General features: G+C 57.6%; 5 protein-coding genes across 5 annotated transcripts in view; 2 read left to right on the top strand and 3 right to left on the bottom strand.

The window, feature by feature from the left end:
• P884DRAFT_200623 (uncharacterized protein) overlaps positions 1-3,329 on the bottom strand; it is a gene marked incomplete at both ends in the record, with an annotated part of 4,339 nt that extends 1,010 nt beyond the window's left edge. The window contains 4 exons of the mRNA XM_069438308.1: positions 22-1,723; positions 1,777-2,762; positions 2,822-2,848; positions 2,916-3,329. Coding sequence (XP_069297575.1) covers positions 22-1,723; positions 1,777-2,762; positions 2,822-2,848; positions 2,916-3,329 — 3,129 coding nt within the window. The remainder of the gene's footprint in view (positions 1-21; positions 1,724-1,776; positions 2,763-2,821; positions 2,849-2,915) is intronic.
• Positions 3,330-4,689: 1,360 nt separating this feature from the next.
• Positions 4,690-10,408, top strand: P884DRAFT_223874 (uncharacterized protein; the record flags this gene model as incomplete). Its single annotated transcript, XM_069439573.1, has 4 exons — positions 4,690-4,952; positions 5,103-6,916; positions 6,971-7,431; positions 7,481-10,408. 4 exons carry the CDS (start codon positions 4,690-4,692, stop codon positions 10,277-10,279), a joined length of 5,337 nt encoding a protein of 1,778 aa, XP_069297574.1. The 3' UTR covers positions 10,280-10,408.
• Positions 10,409-11,222: 814 nt separating this feature from the next.
• On the bottom strand, positions 11,223-12,629 carry P884DRAFT_200741 (eIF3 subunit 6 N terminal domain-containing protein; the record flags this gene model as incomplete). Its single annotated transcript, XM_069438314.1, has 2 exons — positions 11,223-12,137; positions 12,201-12,629. 2 exons carry the CDS (start codon positions 12,627-12,629, stop codon positions 11,223-11,225), a joined length of 1,344 nt encoding a protein of 447 aa, XP_069297573.1.
• A 454-nt stretch (positions 12,630-13,083) lies between these two features.
• P884DRAFT_243434 (mitochondrial 54S ribosomal protein mL49) lies at positions 13,084-13,754 on the top strand (the record flags this gene model as incomplete). The annotated part of the gene is made up of 2 exons (XM_069440321.1): positions 13,084-13,596; positions 13,704-13,754. Exons 1-2 carry the CDS (start codon positions 13,171-13,173, stop codon positions 13,752-13,754), a joined length of 477 nt encoding a protein of 158 aa, XP_069297572.1. The 5' UTR covers positions 13,084-13,170.
• Positions 13,755-14,020: 266 nt separating this feature from the next.
• Positions 14,021-17,840, bottom strand: P884DRAFT_259618 (uncharacterized protein). Its single transcript, XM_069441366.1, has one exon. It carries the CDS (start codon positions 17,783-17,785, stop codon positions 14,336-14,338), a length of 3,450 nt encoding a protein of 1,149 aa, XP_069297571.1. The 5' UTR covers positions 17,786-17,840; the 3' UTR covers positions 14,021-14,335.
• Positions 17,841-18,218: the final 378 nt, after the last annotated feature.

Genomic DNA, 18,218 nt, shown 5'->3' with positions numbered 1-18,218 from the left:
GGGGGAAGACAAGAGGGTTACCTTCTCGAACGCGTACGCAGTCGAGGTTTTCAGAAAGTCCATCAGGAGCGGCTGCTCATACATGGCAAAGAGATGCACAGCAAGGTCGGCGAAATGGTCGACCAAGGATTTGCTGTCAGTGGCCAGGCGCGCGCGTGATTCGTCCGAGTGCTCGTGGATGCCCTCTCCCCGCCACAAACCGCGGAGGTAGAAGAATGTGTACAAGTCCAGGCTCTTCTCCTGTAGCTGGCTGACAACGTCCTCGGGCTTCACCAGGCCGTGCTGTGCCTCGTCTACCAAAAGAGTGATGGCTTCCGCCGTCGCCTCCTCTAGCTCGGCTTGGCTCATTTTGCCAGCCTGACCCTGCGGCACGCGCAGGCCAATGAAGCTCGGAATGTCATCTGCCACCGCGTCGGCGAGGTGGCCTTCCTTGATCAGCCGCATGGCCGAGTCGGCGTCCTGGAGCCTAATGTGGCATCGCAGCGCCTCCCTGTTCCTGCCGTTTGCCTCGTGCAGTTTGGCGAGGCTCTCCATGACAATGCGCCAGTCACGGCCGACCTCGCCATCCTCGACGCTGTCTTCCCGCACGTCCCTATACTTCAGTTGGTTCTCAAGTACGGTCGTGATGGCACTCACGTCGTAGAGATCCGGAGACCATCGTTCCAATAGCTCACGAAACCTGGGTTTGTTGACCTGGAGGTAGTGCCCAAGCATGACCTCGTACAGGGTACCCGGCATCGGCGGCCGTGTGCGCTCCGTGGGGATGTAATTCACAATCTCATCAAACTTGTTGGCACCGGCAAACGTCCACACCCACTTCTCCCAGCGATCGGGAGTCCCAAGGACCTTACCGCACACCTGCCCTGCCCTCACCCAGTCGCCGGTCTCGATGATGTCTTGTATCCAGAGCTCGCCAATTCTCCGCTTTTCCTTTTCTGCGGCCGAGTAGAAGGAGCGCATACCTTCGGTGACCGATGCTGAATCGTCATAGAAGTCATCCGTGCTGTGCGTATGCTGAGGCGAGGAAGGTGTTGCGTCCGGCGCGCCCGCCATTATCTCGGGATGCTCGTCGACAAGCTGCCACGCTTGTTGGTACTGGTGATGATCCAGAAGCCATGCCAAGTGGTCGCCCAAGTCTCTGCGCGTTGCAAGCACGCAGTCGTATGGGCTATGAATGAAGATTTTTACCCCCGGCTTGAGGAGATGCGGATGTACCGAGGCGCGTCCTGTCCGACTCCCAGGAGGCGGCACATTGGCTCCGGAGGCACCGTCGCTTCCTCTGCTCATGACGCTCGCCGCCGAGCTAAACAGAGACAAGGGGTTCAGTGCAGCGTTCAGCATCTCGGAACCCAGCCCTGCCAATGTTTCCAGGGCGCCACGGGACGATGCCGCAGCCGCAGCGTTTTGTGCGGGCAGGATCCCGAGGTGGTAGTCGTTGGATGATAATCTCTCGTAGCGGCTGATAGTAAGCCCATCCTTATCCACCTCGGCTTGTGACGAGAGGTCGATGAGTCGCAGTTCTGGGGGCTGGTTGTTTTGCCTGCGAGGGATTCCACCAGAGGGTCTGCTTTCCCTGGAGGCTTCGGACAATGAGCGTACGTGTCCGCGAGTCTGCTGGCCGTCTTCCTCCTCCTCCTCCTCGTCGGGTAAGCAATAAGCCAGAACAAGCAACAAAGTTTGGGTATATAGCGAAAGGCCGGAAATGATGCAATCCATGCGAAGTCTGGCCCTTCCGTTAGCAGAAGACGCGAAGAAGAGAGAACACGACGAACTCACATCTTCACAATTTCTGCCCGTCCAGCGGACCTCTCCCCGGCATTTCTGCCCGTCCCAATGACGCCGGGGTGAATGTGGACGATCCAGATGGTGCCGCCCCAGCCCACGAGCAATCGCTCGATCTTTCTGCTGCTCTTGAGTTGCTGCTGTCTCAGGCTTTCAGCCGCGGGCGATAGGACAACCTCAGCGCGGTCCGCGGGAGTCTCGTCATGCTCAACGGCTTGCTCGTCAACCCACTCGATCCGGGCCTTCCACACGCCCGCCATGGTCTCCCACTCTTCTGTCTGTGGCCGGTCGATGTGCCCGATACGCTTCCAAGCATCGTCTGCATCGGCGTGGTCAAGATGCAGCTTTGTGCGCATGATCTTGACCCCGTGCTCGTTTTGCCAGGCCACATACTTCCCGGACAAGGACCACTTGATCGTGTTGATGGTGCCCTCCCCCGAATGCAGTACGGTGTCCTTGCCGGTGCCGGCCCCGACCATGCTTCCCAACCATCCCGAGGCCTGCGCAGTGGCACCCGTCGTCATGGACGTACTCCTGCCGGTTGGTGCGCCGACGGTCAGAACGAGCTGGCCTGCCAGCCCACCGGACAGGTACATCTTGTCATGCTTGTACTCGGGAGAGAGGGCAACCGCCTGCACAGGACGGGCGAAGTTCCGAAGCTGCACATCCTTGGGATCGACCAAGGACTGGACACATATGTTGCCATCCATCGACGACGTCGCAATGTAGATGTTGTTGGACGGTATATTCGGCACGAGTGGTGGCTCCCTCGGCCTCCTGGAGGCGGAGGCCGGGGGCGCGTGGCCCTCGGATGTTTCAGTGGCTGGTCGTAGAGGGCTACCTGGGGCGGACCTGGGAGCTGCTTCTCCCCTGGCAGTCGGGAGTGGTGGAGGGAAAGGGGAGATCGCGATGGAAGTAACGGAGGCGGAGTGGGCATGGTAAACACGTATGGACTGGAGTGCCGGTAATTGGACGACATGCTACATACCACGATGTTAATAAAATGCCGACGAACAGATGGGCGGGCGATACGACTCACAATATTGCCGTTGTGCGTCCCGACGATCTTTGGTCAGAGTCAGCAATTGTGACAACGAGTACCTGACAGAGAAAGGGCTTTGGGGCAACCGGACCATCTTGTCTCCAGCCACAAGAAACGCGCTCGTGGCATCGCCGTTTCGATACACAGGGCCAAGATGCTGCGTGAGTCGCGCATATTTGAGCTTCGGTTCTTCATCTTCTTCCTCTTCCTCCTCGTCCTCCTCGTCCTCCTCGTCTTCATCGTCTTCCTCTTCTTCGTCCTCATCCCTCTCGTCATCCTCTTCGTCGTCATCGCTGCCATCACGGTTATCAGTCGATAACCCCTCCGTGGCCCCTGGGCAATTTTCCGCCATCGTGGCACTCTGAGAAGAGGAAAGCGGAGCATCGCCGAGCGTGCCTGCTTTTGTCACGTTGGTGTCTCGGTCGGTTGCGCATCCGGGGCTCGGCTGCGTTTCTGACGTTTCTTGTTGGTCATTGTCGCCGGGCTGCGGCGAGCTTTCGGTCATGTTGATTGGGGCAATCGAGGAACCTTCATGGCGGTAGATGTCGAGGATTGGGAGGAGAGCAGCTGTCAAGGCCCTTGCGGTTGGGGAGTGGTCAAGCTGTTGTTTCGGTTTCGGACCTGGAGCTAGAGCTTGGGCGCGAAGCCAAGCGCTACGTCAGAGCTTCGGCGAGTCTCGACGAGGTATGGAGGGTATGTATGTACGGGTTAACAGGGCATACGGTACCTACCGTGCCCTGCCTTACCGGCAACGTAAGTAAGGCGGTCAGGTACCCAGCACCTGACGGCACCCACCAAACCACTCGCTGCGGGGGCTTTACACTAGTTAACGCACTGTACTAGTACCTTCCATTGGTGTGCAGGACAGTACCGAGCTCTCAGAGGAGCCGAGCCTTGCGCGGCCAATTAACTAAACTCTCGCCTGCCCCTCCTTCTGGTGGGGCACCAAAGCGGGTAGCCTTGTCAGCTTGACACGTTCTGAACGCGCCTTCCACCTTGAGGCGCATCCCGCTGAAGGCCTAGAGGAGGAATCTTCCAGGTTCTATCGGGATCGGGATCGCAGTTGACTTTTTGACTCTTCGCGCTGCTGAGCGACCACCAGCTTTCGGTTACTCGACAGACATGGAATCAGCACTGCTAGTCCGTGGCACGACACCAACGTTCCGGCATCTGATGTAGCTTACGGAGACACCCACAACTGCGTTGTCAACATGGCCACGGTCACGTCTCTCGGGCTGCATCAACCCATTGGACTGCGGCACGCGATCGAGGAAGGGATTTTGCCACCAGATGCACCCGCCTCTTCGTATTCCTGGGAAATCTTCATTAGCAAGGAAGATGGCCGCGAGTATCAAGACGAACTTCTAACCACGGAGAACGGCGTCGTCTGGTCTCGGGGCGGTCTCTTCCGCAAAAGCTTTCGATTCGACCGTGAGAAGGAACCCGTGACGCAGGCCATCCTTGCCTACTTCCCTGTCTCTGCAGACTGTCCAGAGGGCACCCCCAAACCAAGAGATCGCACAAAGCATTCATCCGCAAAACCCACCCTTTCGCGAGCCCTCGTTGTCTTCCTCAGGTTGCAGGCACATATCTACTTTCTGTCGGGGACAAGCCATGTCGTTCATATGCCCTTCGAAGTCGAGTCGGCCTGCGCTGGGCCCCGCGGCGTCATCATACAACGAAAGTTGCGAGTCGATAACACTTCGGTTTCCTTGAGGCTGCCCAAAGTTCCTCCGGCGGCGTTTGTCTCTTCGCAGCCGCCGGGTCCCCGTCATACCCATGACCAGAGTCTGACAGAATTTTCGACCGAGGGCTTGGGAAACCCCAAAGTTCTACCCTTGCGGCTCAGTTTTACCTTGGAAAATATGTGGCAGCAACCTATGGAGGCGAGCGAGTGTCATTGGCCTCGCTTGGTGTGTCTGACCGATCCATTGCTCGAGATTGGCTTGGTGGTTACTCATCCTGAACCGCCAGCGACTGGCAAGAGCCGCAAAACGCCTGCTGCTCCTGTACTTCTCAATCGCGCTGAAGAGATCCTTCACGTCGAGGCTGTTCATATCCCGGTTCCTTCTGCACCAGGCCATCGCGAGCTCACCCTTGCGGTCACAGTCAACCGGGGAACCAACATGTATACCGTATGGCGGTTAACCTACCCCGAGATCGAGGACCCTTTCCTTGGCCCGCAGCAAAAACGAAAGCACAAACCGTCGCGCCGGCGAAGCTCCATGGCCCCGGGACTGGCAAGCGGCGCGGCGACCCCGATCAATGCCTCGACAAGAGAAAGCTTTGGTGTACCCCTCCCCGGAAAGAAGTCGAGAAAAAGCGTTAAGGCAGAGGACAAGGACAAGGCCCTCGAGGAGGCATTGAACTCCCTAGTGGACGCAGAAAGAGGCAACGATGCTACGCGCAGGCAATCACGGCGAGTGAGCTCGCTCTTGGCCCGTGCCGACCTGTCTGCCTCGCAAGACAGAGCGACGTTTGCCGAACAGTCAATCCACGGTGGCCATGGTAGCAGACGTATCGAGTCGCATGGCAATCACCGCTTGCGGCTCAGCAGCGGCTATGGCGGCCCGAGTTTTGGCGGCAGCTACAACTATAACCGTATCAACCACCTTCCGGAGGCACCGGTTGACAACCTCCTCGAAGAGCTGCGTGCTGGCGGTGACTTTGAAGGGTTTCATAATATGGGCCTTGATGACCACGACTTCGATGGTCTTGCACGCGAGATGCTCTTTACAAAGATTCAGAGCGTCAGTATGGAAAACACCAACATGCGATACTCGCTCTCCAGCAAGCCCGCTAAGACGCAGGCCAAGGTTTTCATTCTTGCAGGTCCACAGACTGCTGCTGATGAGCAAGGCCGATCAATCTTGTTAATTGCTATTCAAGATCCGGTCGACAAGAGGCTCCAGCTGCTCACCCTTTATGTCCAGGGACTTGAGGACACCACCCCTAAGAAGAGGAAGGCGAAGCGCTCTCCGGATCTTGACGATCTCCTCATCATCCCTGGTGAACCCAGAAGAGTTCAGAGTGTGGTTGATTCTTGCAAGATATCCGATGGATACGAATCTATCATGATTTTGTCAGAAGACAGAAACGGCGGCAGAGAGCTCAGTCTTCAGTCACCATGGGGAAAGGTCACGACACTCGCCCTGCCGTTGCTCTTGTTCGACAATTTGAGCAGTCTCGAGTTCTCCGGCAGCCACAGGGTCAATGTAGCAGCTCAGGGACGACACTCTCTCGGCGTCAACCTGACTGGAACCCAAATTGACACCATGTGCCACGCTGATTCCCGGGGGACGGTCGACCTTAGGGACAAAGACGGCAAATACCATCGCATAAGGATTCAACTGCAACCCTCGTCCCCGCAGGTACGCATGGTCCTAGATGTCTGCAGAAGCGTCCTCCACCCTTCATATGCGGATAGGTTCGTTGCTGGGTGGTGGCATGTCATGCAATGGCTCCAGGACACGAAGCGCCAAGGGCTCGTACATGGAGTTGTCGACATCGAGTGGTCGGCAGTGACAATCCTGCTTTTGTCAAGCTTTTTGGCCATGGGGCATAATAGCGAAACCTCACTGCGGACACTCGGCAGTGAAGTCGTCACTGCGGTTGCGAAGAACAAGTGGGAAGCGGTGCATTTGCGTGAGACACCGAACTCATCTGCTTGTCCCCCGTGGATGCGTAAGAAGGCGTGGCAGTGGCTGCTGGACGAATCGCCTGAAGCGCCTGGTACCATCAGCGCGGAACCAACGGCTTCAAGTGATTTTGTCTTGTTTCATATACACCTCGCCAGGAGATGGATGGCCTCGACGAGTGGGCTATCGGCATTTGGATTTGAAGGGTATCTCCCTACAGCACTTAGCAGGACCGGCGAGCCCCGTAACACGGCAGCATGGAGTATAATGCTTGCCCTTCACCTCTATGTCGAGGAACAAAAGTTGAATATCTTGTCCTCAGAGTATCTGTCACCCGGCCAAACCGACCTTAAGGCGCTTCTACACCAACTTGCCAAGTGGCTGGGATGGCACCGATACGTGGCCCTCTATGCGCTGGGCGCACAGGCGGAGCCAACTCCCGCTAATGACCTCTGTATGTTGGTCCCGACATGATTTGTCCCGTGTCAAGAGGCTAACCACTCTTTAGTCCCATTTGTTCTGTCCGACTTGGCCGAACCTCCATCAGAGTACTGCATTCTTTCCTGGATACAAGAGCACCTCGCGGGCGGTCACGATACTGAGTATCCCACGTTATCGGACCTGTACGCCAACACTACTCGCGATAGTGCCGGTGGAAGGCTGCGGGACCAGCTGTGGGCGAGTCTTACGCCTCGTACGCTGATGTTCGAAAAACTACTTGCCAGGTTCAAATCAGTCTCCCATCGGCTCGAAGCGGTGACAGCTATGCACCAGTGCGGCTTTACTTCACAAATACTTGAGACCCTACCAGAGGCAATTCTTACGGCCCTGCAAGACGTTATTTCCACCTGTCAGCCAGACCCACCACTGTCGTGGCCGAAGGACCTGCTCGCTCTCATCGGTCGCACAGATGTGAGCAGCGTATTACAACCTACCAAGACCTGGCAATCTCTTGGTTCCGATGTTAAAGTCAGTACTCCAATATCTTGTAGTATTTCATCTGCTAACTTTCAGCCAGGTCCCTTCGCACGAGGCAAAGTGGGATTTTCAGACCTTGTGCCGGACCCTCGAAGGACCTAACGACCACGTTGAGGATGCCGGCGCTGCGGAGCGTCAAGCTGTTGTGCGTTCCTTGTTTAGGGAAGATAGGAGACTGAACGAAGCACAGGGCATGCTGTCTACCAGCAAGCACCGTGTTGTACGCCTGGATCCAAAGCCAGAATGGACCGAGGCAGACTATCTGGAGAAGCAGAAAGAACTGGTCACGACTATTGCGAACAGCACCCTAGCCATCTCAGCCGGGAGAGGCTTGCTTCATTTTGCTCTTCGGTACCCACTACTTGCTCAGAAGTACCAGATCTCGGCATTCAACCTGAGTTGCCTTGTCAAGCCTGCAAACAACATGGTGAGCGTCGACAAGAACATGTTTCCAGAGGAGAAGATCAGCTGGGCGTTCTTCCATCAGGGCGTCTCTGGCGGTCTAGCGATATCGCCCCAGGCGAAAGGCATCGACACCTCCTGGATTTTGTACAATAAACCGGGTCAGGACCTCAGTAACCGTCACGCCGGCTTCCTTCTAGCCCTCGGGCTGAACGGGCACCTCAAGTCGGTTGCCAGATGGGTGGCGTTTAAGTACCTCACCCCGAAGCATACCATGACCACCATTGGCCTGCTCCTTGGCTTGGCGGCGTCCTATATCGGGACAATGGACGCGCTTATGACTCGCCTCCTGTCCGTCCACGTCACTCGCATGCTGCCTCGCGGGGCTGCCGACCTCAACCTCTCGACTGCAACGCAGACCACCGGTGTCATGGGCATCGGGCTGGTTTACTGCAACAGCCAGCACCGACGCATGAGCGAGATCATGCTTTCAGAAATCGAGCAGGTCGATAGTCCCGGGGAGGAGGATGAGGAGGAGCGCGGAGCCGCCCGCGACGAGAGTTACCGCCTCGCGGCTGGATTCGCCCTCGGTTTCATAAACCTCGGCAAGGGAAGCGATCTCAAGGGCCTGCGCGATATGCATCTGACAGAAAAGCTACTCACTATAGCCACGGCGACCAAGAGGGTAGAGCTTGTCCATATCCTCGACTGGTCAGCTGCTGGGGCTGTGGTGGCCATCGCGCTCATCTACATGAAGTCTGAAGACAATATAGTGGCACGCAAGATCGACGTCCCCGACACCCTGTTGCAGTTTGACTACGTCCGACCGGATATCTTGCTCTTGCGGACAGTTGCGAAACACCTCATCCTCTGGAACGAGGTAGACCCTGCCTTCGAGTGGATTGAGAGCGGCCTGCCCGTGGAATATAGGCCTCTCTACCAGCTGACCAGCATTTCCAAGTTGCGGAGTCGAGACCTGCCCTTTTTTTCGATCCTCGCCGGCCTATGCTTTGCGCTCGGTTTGCGCTTTGCCGGATCTGCCAACGTCAGGGTTCGAGATCTGCTGGTCCATTATCTCGACCAATTCATGCGCATAGTCCGGATACCGGTAAACAACTACGACAGCGAACTGGCCCGAAATAACGCATGCATGTGCATGGATGTGCTAGCGCTGTCGTGTGCAATGGTGATGGCCGGAACGGGAGATATCATCGTCCTCCGTCGGCTCCGCGCCCTCCACGGCCGAGACGACAGCACCACCTCTTACGGCAGCCACCTTGCTGCCCACCTCGCCATCGGGGCACTCTTTCTCGGCTCCGGAACAGCCACATTCAACACCTCCAACCTGGCTATTGCCTCACTCCTTGTTGCCTTTTACCCTCTCTTCCCGGCCAACGTTCAAGATAACCGCTCTCACCTACAAGCCTTCCGCCACTTTTGGGTCCTCGCAACTGAGCACCGGTGCCTAGTCACAAAAGACCTGGTTACCAATCAGCCCCTCAATATCCCAATTCTCATCCATCTCCGACCAGACTCCCCATCAGCTGCCGCAGTCGCCGCCTATCAGACTACGCCAATGGACACCAATAAGGAAACCCCTTCCGGCCCTCCCGAGTCGGCAACCATCACCCTCCGCCGCCAAACTCCCTGCCTTCTCCCACCTCTGGACGATATTGAACGCGTCGAGACAGACGCCAAAGCCCTCGGCTACTGGGACCTGGTGATCCCATTTGCCGACACCCCGCGGCTACGGGACGACTTCCGTCGAAACCAAACCGTGTATCTACGCCGCAGGCCTGCTGACGAAGGGACGTTTTCGACGACGCTTCGTTCGCTTGCTGCGGCGGTGGATGATGGGGCTGGCGCTGACGAGGCGATCATGATGGAGGGGAGTGACCGCGATCAGCAGTGGCGGAAAAAAGACGGCGAGCCATGTCTTGAGTGGGTGTTTGGGCTGGATGCGCTGGCGGGTTTGTCAGTTGCCGAGAGGGCCATGGTATTGGATCGGTTTGGCGCTGGGGGTGGTGGGGTAGGCGAGGGTGAAGGAGCGAGCACTGCGGTAGATGCGAGGTTGACGTTGAGGGCTGGAGCGGACGGCGTGGGTGGGTGGTCGAGAGATCGCTTGCTAGGTCTGCGCTTGCTTTTTGAGTGGGCGGAGAGGAGAGGAAGTTTTGCGCAGGGGAAGGGCCCCGGTGGAACAGAGAGGCAGCAGCAGGAAGAGGCTGGCACAGCGAAGGGGAAAGGGAAAGCAAAGAAAGGATCTTCAGGAAAGAACAAGAAGAAAGTTTCACTGGGTGCGCCTGCGCCTGAAGCCGGTAGTTCCGAGCAGGAGAAGAAGGCGGACGAGGTCGCGGCGATGGATGGTGCGTGGTGGTTGAGGGACAGTGCCATTGATGAGCTAAAGGGAAGGACGTGGCTCGCAGGCAGGGAAGGGTGATGAGCGAGACGTAGACGGTTAATGCGCGTTTGAGCCTAGGCACAGGGAAGAGTATACCAGTAGAGACGTCCTGCCCCGATGTACAAGGTGTCGATGGCTTTTCGGCCTCTTCTTAATCTAGAGATCCATATACCTCAGCGGCCGGTTGCGCAGACTACGTGAACTCTGAACAGCACTGGAACAACAGAGATTCGGGAAGCTGGAAGGATTTCGCATACTACCACGGTCTAGAAACACGGCAAGCTGATCTCCCGCCCAGATCTAATCATAAATAAGGGTATGCTAATAGTTGAGGCAAACTTGGGCTGGAACGGATGTGAATGATCAACCAAGCTGTCCTCGCGGGATTAGGTAATAGCAATGCGCAGCTTGCTGAAAAACGTCCAACACATCACGTCTTCAGCAATCACGTCTACAGGGACGATGAAGGTTGACGCAAAGTGCAAGGAAAGCAGAGCAGTCCGAGGGAATGAATAACCGCAGTTTGGACGAAGAGCACGTGGCTCAAACTTTTCCCTTCTGGCAAATCCTGGAGTGAATCCGCCAAGCAAGCCATCAGCCATAACCATTCTCATGCGCCGTCGAGGTATATGTACATCGCTGCCCATCCGCTGTAACGGCATAGTGATATATGGTCGCCGCCATTGCACGATGTCTACCGATGCTGCAAATCCGCAAACCCAGACCTTCCCCCTCCCCTATCGAGCCACATGATTTGATGGGGGACATAGAACTCCCACAATTCCAGTTTTGCAACTCCGCTGTCCGGCGCCGAACCGCCAAAGCAAGAAAGCCCGGCTCAGGTTAGGCCATCAATTGGCAGGTTCGCGGGTTGGGGGTTCCCATCCTGCCTGTGCTCCGCAACTGGCTGTTCCAGAGCTGGTTGTTCCTCCTCGCTCTGATTACCATCCCCCCCCATAGTTTCGTTCTCAAGTTGCTGCTCCTACTTTGCAACCGCCGCGCTCAGAACCTGCGTCCTGAAGAAGCCTCCCTTGGTCTTCTCGATAACCTGCTGGTAGACGGAGCTTGGCGGGTGGTTCATGACGACTGTACCCTCCTTATAGTCAATCTTGGCGTCAAGCCTGGTGTCACGGATGAGGTTAACGATCCACTTCTCGGCCGCGTCCGCATTCAGGCCCAGTCTCGCGCTCAGATCCTGCAGCGAGATGCGAGCATGGATCTTGCAGTAACTCTCAAAGATCAGATGCCTCGCCGAGTCGACGAAGTCGTCGGCGTGCGCAAGGAGGAAGAAATCACCACGGAGAACCTCCTCGGCCAGAACCAGCTGCCGCTGGGCCTCCTCGAAGTCGAAGTCAATGCAGAGCGCGTGCACGAAGCGCGTGACCGGATCTTGGTACTCGTATGCCTCCTGCTTCACGATCCGAACGATGTCCTTCATCTGCTTCTGGTGGATGCCGGGGTTCTTGGCGCGGCTGCGGTTCGTGATTACGGCGACGGCGAGGTAGCGCAGGATCCACGCGCAGTTCGCCTGAATAGTGTTGATGTAGCCGGCGCTGAAGAAGAGCTCGAGGATCGGCTCGCGGGCCTTTTCGAAGTTGAAGAGGGGGAACAGGGCCCAGTGGGTGAGGGCGGTCCTGTGGTGCAGCTGCGCCAGCGGGTTCTGTGACAGCCTCGAGTCGATGGTCTCGCGAACCTTTTGCAACTCCTCCATGGCCGTCTCCCAGTTCATGGTGAGGATCTCGCAGGCGAGCCTGCCCCATGTCGCATACGCCACCTTGTCGTTATCAGTAGAGAGGACGCGGAAGCGGTAGAGCATCTCGGACGCGTCGGCGTAGTTGCCGCAGCTGTATTGTAGGTTTCCGAGTTCAAACAGGGCATCCACCATCTCCATTGTCACCTGTGGCCCCGGCGGTTAGCATTCAAGCTGCGTTAGACTCCAGATGCCAAAGAGAGATCGCACCTGATGATCCCGCTTCAGAAACTCCAAGTTGGCCACCTTGTCACTCCTAAGGTTGTTGACCACATCATCGCGCTCAAGAAGCTCAATGATCTTGCTCGTCTCCTGCTCGTACTTCTGCAGCTGGCTGAACACTTTTTGCTTCTTCTCGGCAAACTCGGCGGGCGGCTCCTCGAGGCCCTGAAGCTCGCAGTAAAGGTTGGCTACGTAGTCCGTCATGTTGGTCTTCTTTAGAAGCGAGTATTTCGCCTGCGAGATCTCGCGCGCCTTTGCCTCATCCTTGACCTCGCCGCTTTCCTCGTCGACCAGTTGGGAAGCGCTGAACTCGAGAAGCGGGAAGATAAGGTGGCGATCGAGGTGCTTGGCGAGCTTAGAAATGAGGTTGTAATCGGCCGCGGCGGCGTCGCCGTTGGCGGTGGGTGCAGAAGCCATGATTCCCGCTGTTTGTGATACAAAGCAATTTCTGGTGATAGTTGCGTCGTCGACGGAAAATGCTTTGAATTACCGACCTTTTGGGGTGGGGGGCGGGGGAATTCCCGGGGGTGAGACTCGGTCACAGAGGGAGCGAGGAGTCGGCGTCGGAGGGTTGCAGGGGAGCGAAAGAAACCCGATGCAGCAGCGCAACCGCCAATTTTCCGACTCGAGGCGTCTTTTGATCTTTGGTGGGGTCAAAATTTGGAAAGTGTGATCCAACCGTGGGCGGAGCGGGCAGCCAGTGCGGTGCGAGGAGGGTCCATGCTCCAGCTCAGCCTAGTCCAGAATTGGCAAGGGCGGGGTGAGAATGGTCGGGCCGGCGAATCATTCTGCCGCAGCCCGGCGATTTTGGCTGCCCTGCCGCTGCGATGCTCAATTAGGAAAGCGGTAAGCTTCGATAGCGAGAAGAATCCAAGTCCCCATCGCCAAGTCCCGAGCAGCGCGAACATCGCACGCGGTAGAGGCGAGTAGTCAACCATTCCACGGACCACAACTCACCATGTTGCGACCGGCGACCCTTCTGCGGGGATTTGCAGCCCCGTCACGACTGGCGCTCAGACAAACTGCGCTCTCGACAGCACCACTCGCCCGAGCATATTCCACGCCCTCCCAGCCTCCTTCCACCACCACGACGACGACACCGACAACGACAGCCTCAAACACGCCACCATCTTCTTCTCCAGCAGCTCAAGGACCGGCTTCCGTCACACAACCCCAAGTCGCCAAACCATACTTCGTCCGGCGCACGCCCTCCAACCAGCTCGCCGTGTACCACCTCGCCAAGCGCGGCGGTAACAAGAAGCTGACGACGATTAAGAAGGTGGAGGGCGACCGGGCACGGTTCCGTTCGGCGCTTGCACAGGGGTTGGGCTTGCCGGAGAAGGGTGTGGTGGTGAACAATCTCACCGGCCACATTATCGTTCCGGTAGGACTTGGTTCTTTTCTTATCCCTCTCTTCCTGCCGCTTTCTCTCTCCATCAGGGCTCTTTTGTTCTCCCGAGTGACTGATCTATGCTAACGCGCTGGTTACAGGGCCATCGAAAGGAGGAAGTGACAGGGTGGTTAGAGAAGCAGGGCTTTTAGATGGTGACAAGAGTGCAAGCCGATTGAGGGAATTGCGAAGATTGGAGTGGGACTGGCATGCGGTGGTTTGTTCTCCGAACACATGGCCTGGGGAGAGAATACATGATCGCTGCCTGAAGAGCGGACCAATTGTACGATTATTTTGGCTGTGTCGCATTTATTGGCTGTGGAAAATCCGTGGCTGGATGAACGTTTATAGAATTGTACAATGTTTGCTTAGAACTAGGTTTTAGCCTTGCCTTCGTGTACAAATACAATTGCACGTAGCACCCTGTCAAATATCACTCGACACGAGCACGAATGGCGAGAAGATACCAACAAGACTGGAACCCCCCCGGCAACCATCGATATATCGCATGATGCGAAACTATCAGAGCGGATGAGCACTGCCGTGTCACTGCGCTCGCATTCTATATCATCCAACGCATCATTTCCAAAAAGAAAGAGCAACAGCACTTGTACACCAGTGTTGAAGGATATCCACGCACTACCCCGATCACAGTCTACGCAAATACATGCCCGCTTGCTAATCAGACGCCCAACGCCAAGCCCCTCCGAACCCAAACCTTCTACTGGCCCGCTCACCCTCGCCGTCGAAGGCTCTTGTCCACCATGCTCGCGTAGTCGAGCAGGTCGGCCAGTATCCCTTCCTTGGCCCACTCCTGGGATTGCAGTTGCAGGAGCCCAAGCACGCTTTCCTTAGTAGGAAGCACCTCCGGCGGGATGCTGCTTTCCCCAGTCGGGTCATTGGGATCCAGCGCCTTCTCTGTGAGTCGTTTGAGCATACTGACGGCCAGTCCGATGATATAGACGAGATCCAAATCTTTCTTGGGCTGGGCCCTAGCTTGACCGCTCCCGGGTCTGACCGACGAGCCCTCGAATTGGGCACTCAGCTGCCGGGCAAGGAGGAAGAGGTTCTGCGCAAATCCATTGCCGGACGCGAGCCAGGAACGAGTGACGCCGCTTTCGAATCCGGGCGCCAGACCAGCCAGTATATCCGCCGAGAGTAGGCCTTGCATCAACAGCGGCTTCCGCGCTTCGACTAACGGCGGCAAGTTTACGGGGCGGTGTTCACGGAGATGATCGGGGATCGGACTGATTGCGAGCCCGAAAGTGCGTGTAAGGAGCTCACACGGCGGCGACGTGACGACCGTGGCTTCAGCAGCGAAGATGTTGCGATAGTGTCTCCTGTTCGGCTCGTCCCGAGCTAGAAGCTTGGCGAGGGAGTCGACAGCATGTGGGAGGTACGGGTGCAGACTCGGCTCGTAAGGGGGGAAGAAGAGCCTGTCCTCGTGCAGTGTCGGACCCGGAGTTGGCGCAAAAGCAAGCAAGAATTGCAACAAGCAATAGGCTTGCTCTCGCCCGGGTATCTCTACGGCGCTCGCCGTGTTCGAGAGCAGGGTCACCAAATCCTTCATCAAGTCAAGTGTATTGGCGTGGGTGCGAAGCAGCATCTCCCGCGTACCCAGGTACCGGATCAGGACGCAGAGGAACCTGATGACCGTCTCGTCCGCCAGTGGCGCGTGGTTTTCTTCCCGCCACGAGAGGTTGCGCAATATGGTGGTGATGCAGATGAGCCGATCCGCGGCGCGGTCGAGGTCGTATGCTAAAGATCCAAAGACAGCTACGCTACGTAACGCGAGCCCCTCCGTACGGCAGGCGCGCACCACCTCCTCGTAAGGCGAGATTGTGATTTCGTTTGACGCCTCCTCGGAGTTCTCCACCAACAGGTCGAGCTGATCCTCGGCGCATTCGACCAGAGCTTCGACCAATTCGTCGCAGAGTCTGAGGTCGATCTGCGGAATAGGGATGGGCTGCGTCGGACTGACGAAGTAGTAATCGCTGGACGTTAACGACGCTAGCGTGTCAAGAGCCAGCCGAACCTCGCCATGGATGCCGCTCTGTATGCTCTTTGTGAGCGCATGGATATCAACATTTCCGTAATCGATGGGCAGTGGGACATCGATCTTGGCCCTTTGCAGCTCGTCGCCGATTTTCTTCATCGCCTTCACATCAAGCCCGCCGTGTGTTGTGATCTCACGCGAACAAGGCACATACTCGTCCGGTTTCGTCGAGAAAGGGGCGGGAAACTTCATCGAACTTCCGGTGTCGTCCGCCGGTCCCTGATTTTCGGGGTGGGCAGAGCCAGGGACCGATGCCGTTCCTGCCTTGCTCTGGGCGGGGGAAGGGAGGGGGAACTCGTCGGCCGTAGGTGTCGCCTGGACGCTCCTCGGCAGGCTATTGCGAGAGTGGCCTTGGTTAGGACCAGCCGCCGGCGGCTGCTGGCCATGAGGGGGTTGTTGGGGAGCGGGGAAACCATTCGCGTTTGGCTGCTGCGGTCCTGGTGGCTTGGCAGGAGATTGCACATGGCTTTGTAGCTGAGCCTGCTGCCCGGCTTGCATCATTTGAGGGGGCATCTGGCCGGAGGGCATCGACTTGGTCGGTGTCCCCTGTTGCATTCCCTGGGCGTTCGCCATGCTTCCCTGTTGTTGCTGTAACCGCATCTTTTGCTGTGTTGTCCACAACTCCTCATATTTGAACAGATTTCGCTCGTATATGCTCTTGAGCTGTTGCGCGGCCGAAGGAATCTGGTGGGGCGCAAAGCCCATGATTTGGGCAACCTGTAGCCAACTGTTGGACTGTGTCGTGTTGCGATATCCTCCGCCCTTGTTGTACACGATCTGGAACAGGTTGTACAGCGGAACTGTGCGGCCATCAACGACGGGGTGCATGTCAAGCGGAAGGCCCTTCGAGTTCATGAATGCCGCCAGATGCTTCATGAACTGCTCCGGCGGAGGCAACCGCATCATGGGCTGCTGCGGCACTCCCTGCTGGGGCCTCATTGCGCCCGGTGGTATCTGCCCATTGGCAACGGCGCCTTGCCTTGCTGCCATCATGTTCCGGGCTTGCGCCTGCGCCTGCGCCTGCGCCTGTGCTTGTGCCTGCACCTGCGCTTGCGTCTGCACTTGAGCCTGGGCCTGGGCTTGGGCTGGGTTGGGATGGGGCGCCTGCATCATGTTCTGGGCGTTCATCTGCTGCATTTGCATGCTCGTCTGCTGAGCTTGCTGCTGCAGCTGCATCTGGTAGAAAAGCTTCTGCTGCTCGAGGGCATTCCGGGGTTGTCCCATTTGCTGAGGGAACATCATGTTCGGGACCTGGTGCCCCATCTGTCCCTGCATCTGCCCCTGCATCTGTCCGGGCAGCTGCCCTGCCATTTGACTCGGCATCATCTGGCCAGACATCTGGCCTGGCATCTGGCCCAATTGTCCCATTTGTTGCATCTGCTGCATCTGCTGGGGTACTTGCCCCATTTGCATCTGCCCCATTTGCTGAGGTATCATCTGGCCGGTGGTCGGGTTGGGAGAAGGAGACGGCCTCGCCGGGGATTGTGCGGCACTGAACTGAGGGTTGAAGTTTTGCTGGAAAGCATTTTGCTGCATAAAGGACTGGGGCGTGGCGCCACCATGTTCGGTAGACAAGGGAGACGGTTGCGGAAACTGTTGCGCGGCGGGTGAGAATGGGTGCGGCGAGGCCGAGGCGACTCTCTGGGGAACACTCCCGGGGCGCATCTGGTTCGCCATGATGGGCGACGGTGTCGCGTTTGTGGAGCCATTCGGCTGGAGATGGGGATATGGCGACGGCTGGCCCGAGGACTGTTGCGCCATGCCGGGCTGCTGAAAACCCGGAAACGCGGATTGTTGCGGTGTTTCGGCACGCGACGTCGGAAGCATCCCGGGCGCCGGCCGCGGAGACTGGCCCATGTTATCGTTACTCGGCCTTGGGCGCTTCGACGGGACGACCGAGTTGGTTTGGTACATAGGGTTTGGGAACGAAGGCGATGCATTGCGCATAGGGCCGTTCGGCATGACCATCTGCTGCGGGTTCGCGAACTGTGGATTGAACTGGGCGGGATTGCCCATGAAGGCGGAGGGATCCATCATGGACCCGGCGACAGCGGAGGGGTCGTTGATCTGAGGGAAGCCGTTGCCATTGTGGTTCGGGACAGCGGCCTCGTTGATCCAGGAGCTCATGTCGATCGGAGGGAGAGGGTTCCAGCGGGACTGGTCGCGCCCATGAGGTGAATTTCTTTCAGCGCCGTTAGCGGCCACGAAATTCGTGCACACCGAGTGTCATTAACTAAGACGGCGATAAAAGGGAGATGGGCAGGGGCGCGACGACAGCTTGTCGCGATGGAGCAGTCGCGTCGCGGTTGTGTCGGGGAGGGCAGTGTGCAGTGGTTCAACGGGGCAAAACTGGTTTCTGGCCTTGGGGGGCGCTGGGCCTGTCGCTGCTGCTGCTGCTGCCGTAGGCCGTAGGGGGGGGGGGGGGCCGGATCCACTCCTGGCGCGAGCAAAGAGAACAATCCGCCCAAGGGCCCGCCTCAGCGCTCGCTGAAGGAAAACGGGGCAAAGGCCAGGTGAAGAGCGTGTGCACCGCGACGCTCGGCACCGACACCGATCCGGA

Source organism: Thermothelomyces heterothallicus (genome assembly GCF_042370625.1).
Source record: "Thermothelomyces heterothallicus CBS 202.75 unplaced genomic scaffold P884_scaffold_11, whole genome shotgun sequence".
NCBI lineage: Eukaryota > Fungi > Ascomycota > Sordariomycetes > Sordariales > Chaetomiaceae > Thermothelomyces > Thermothelomyces heterothallicus.
Note: the sequence above shows the minus strand (reverse complement) of the source record. Positions and strands in the feature narration are given on the sequence as shown.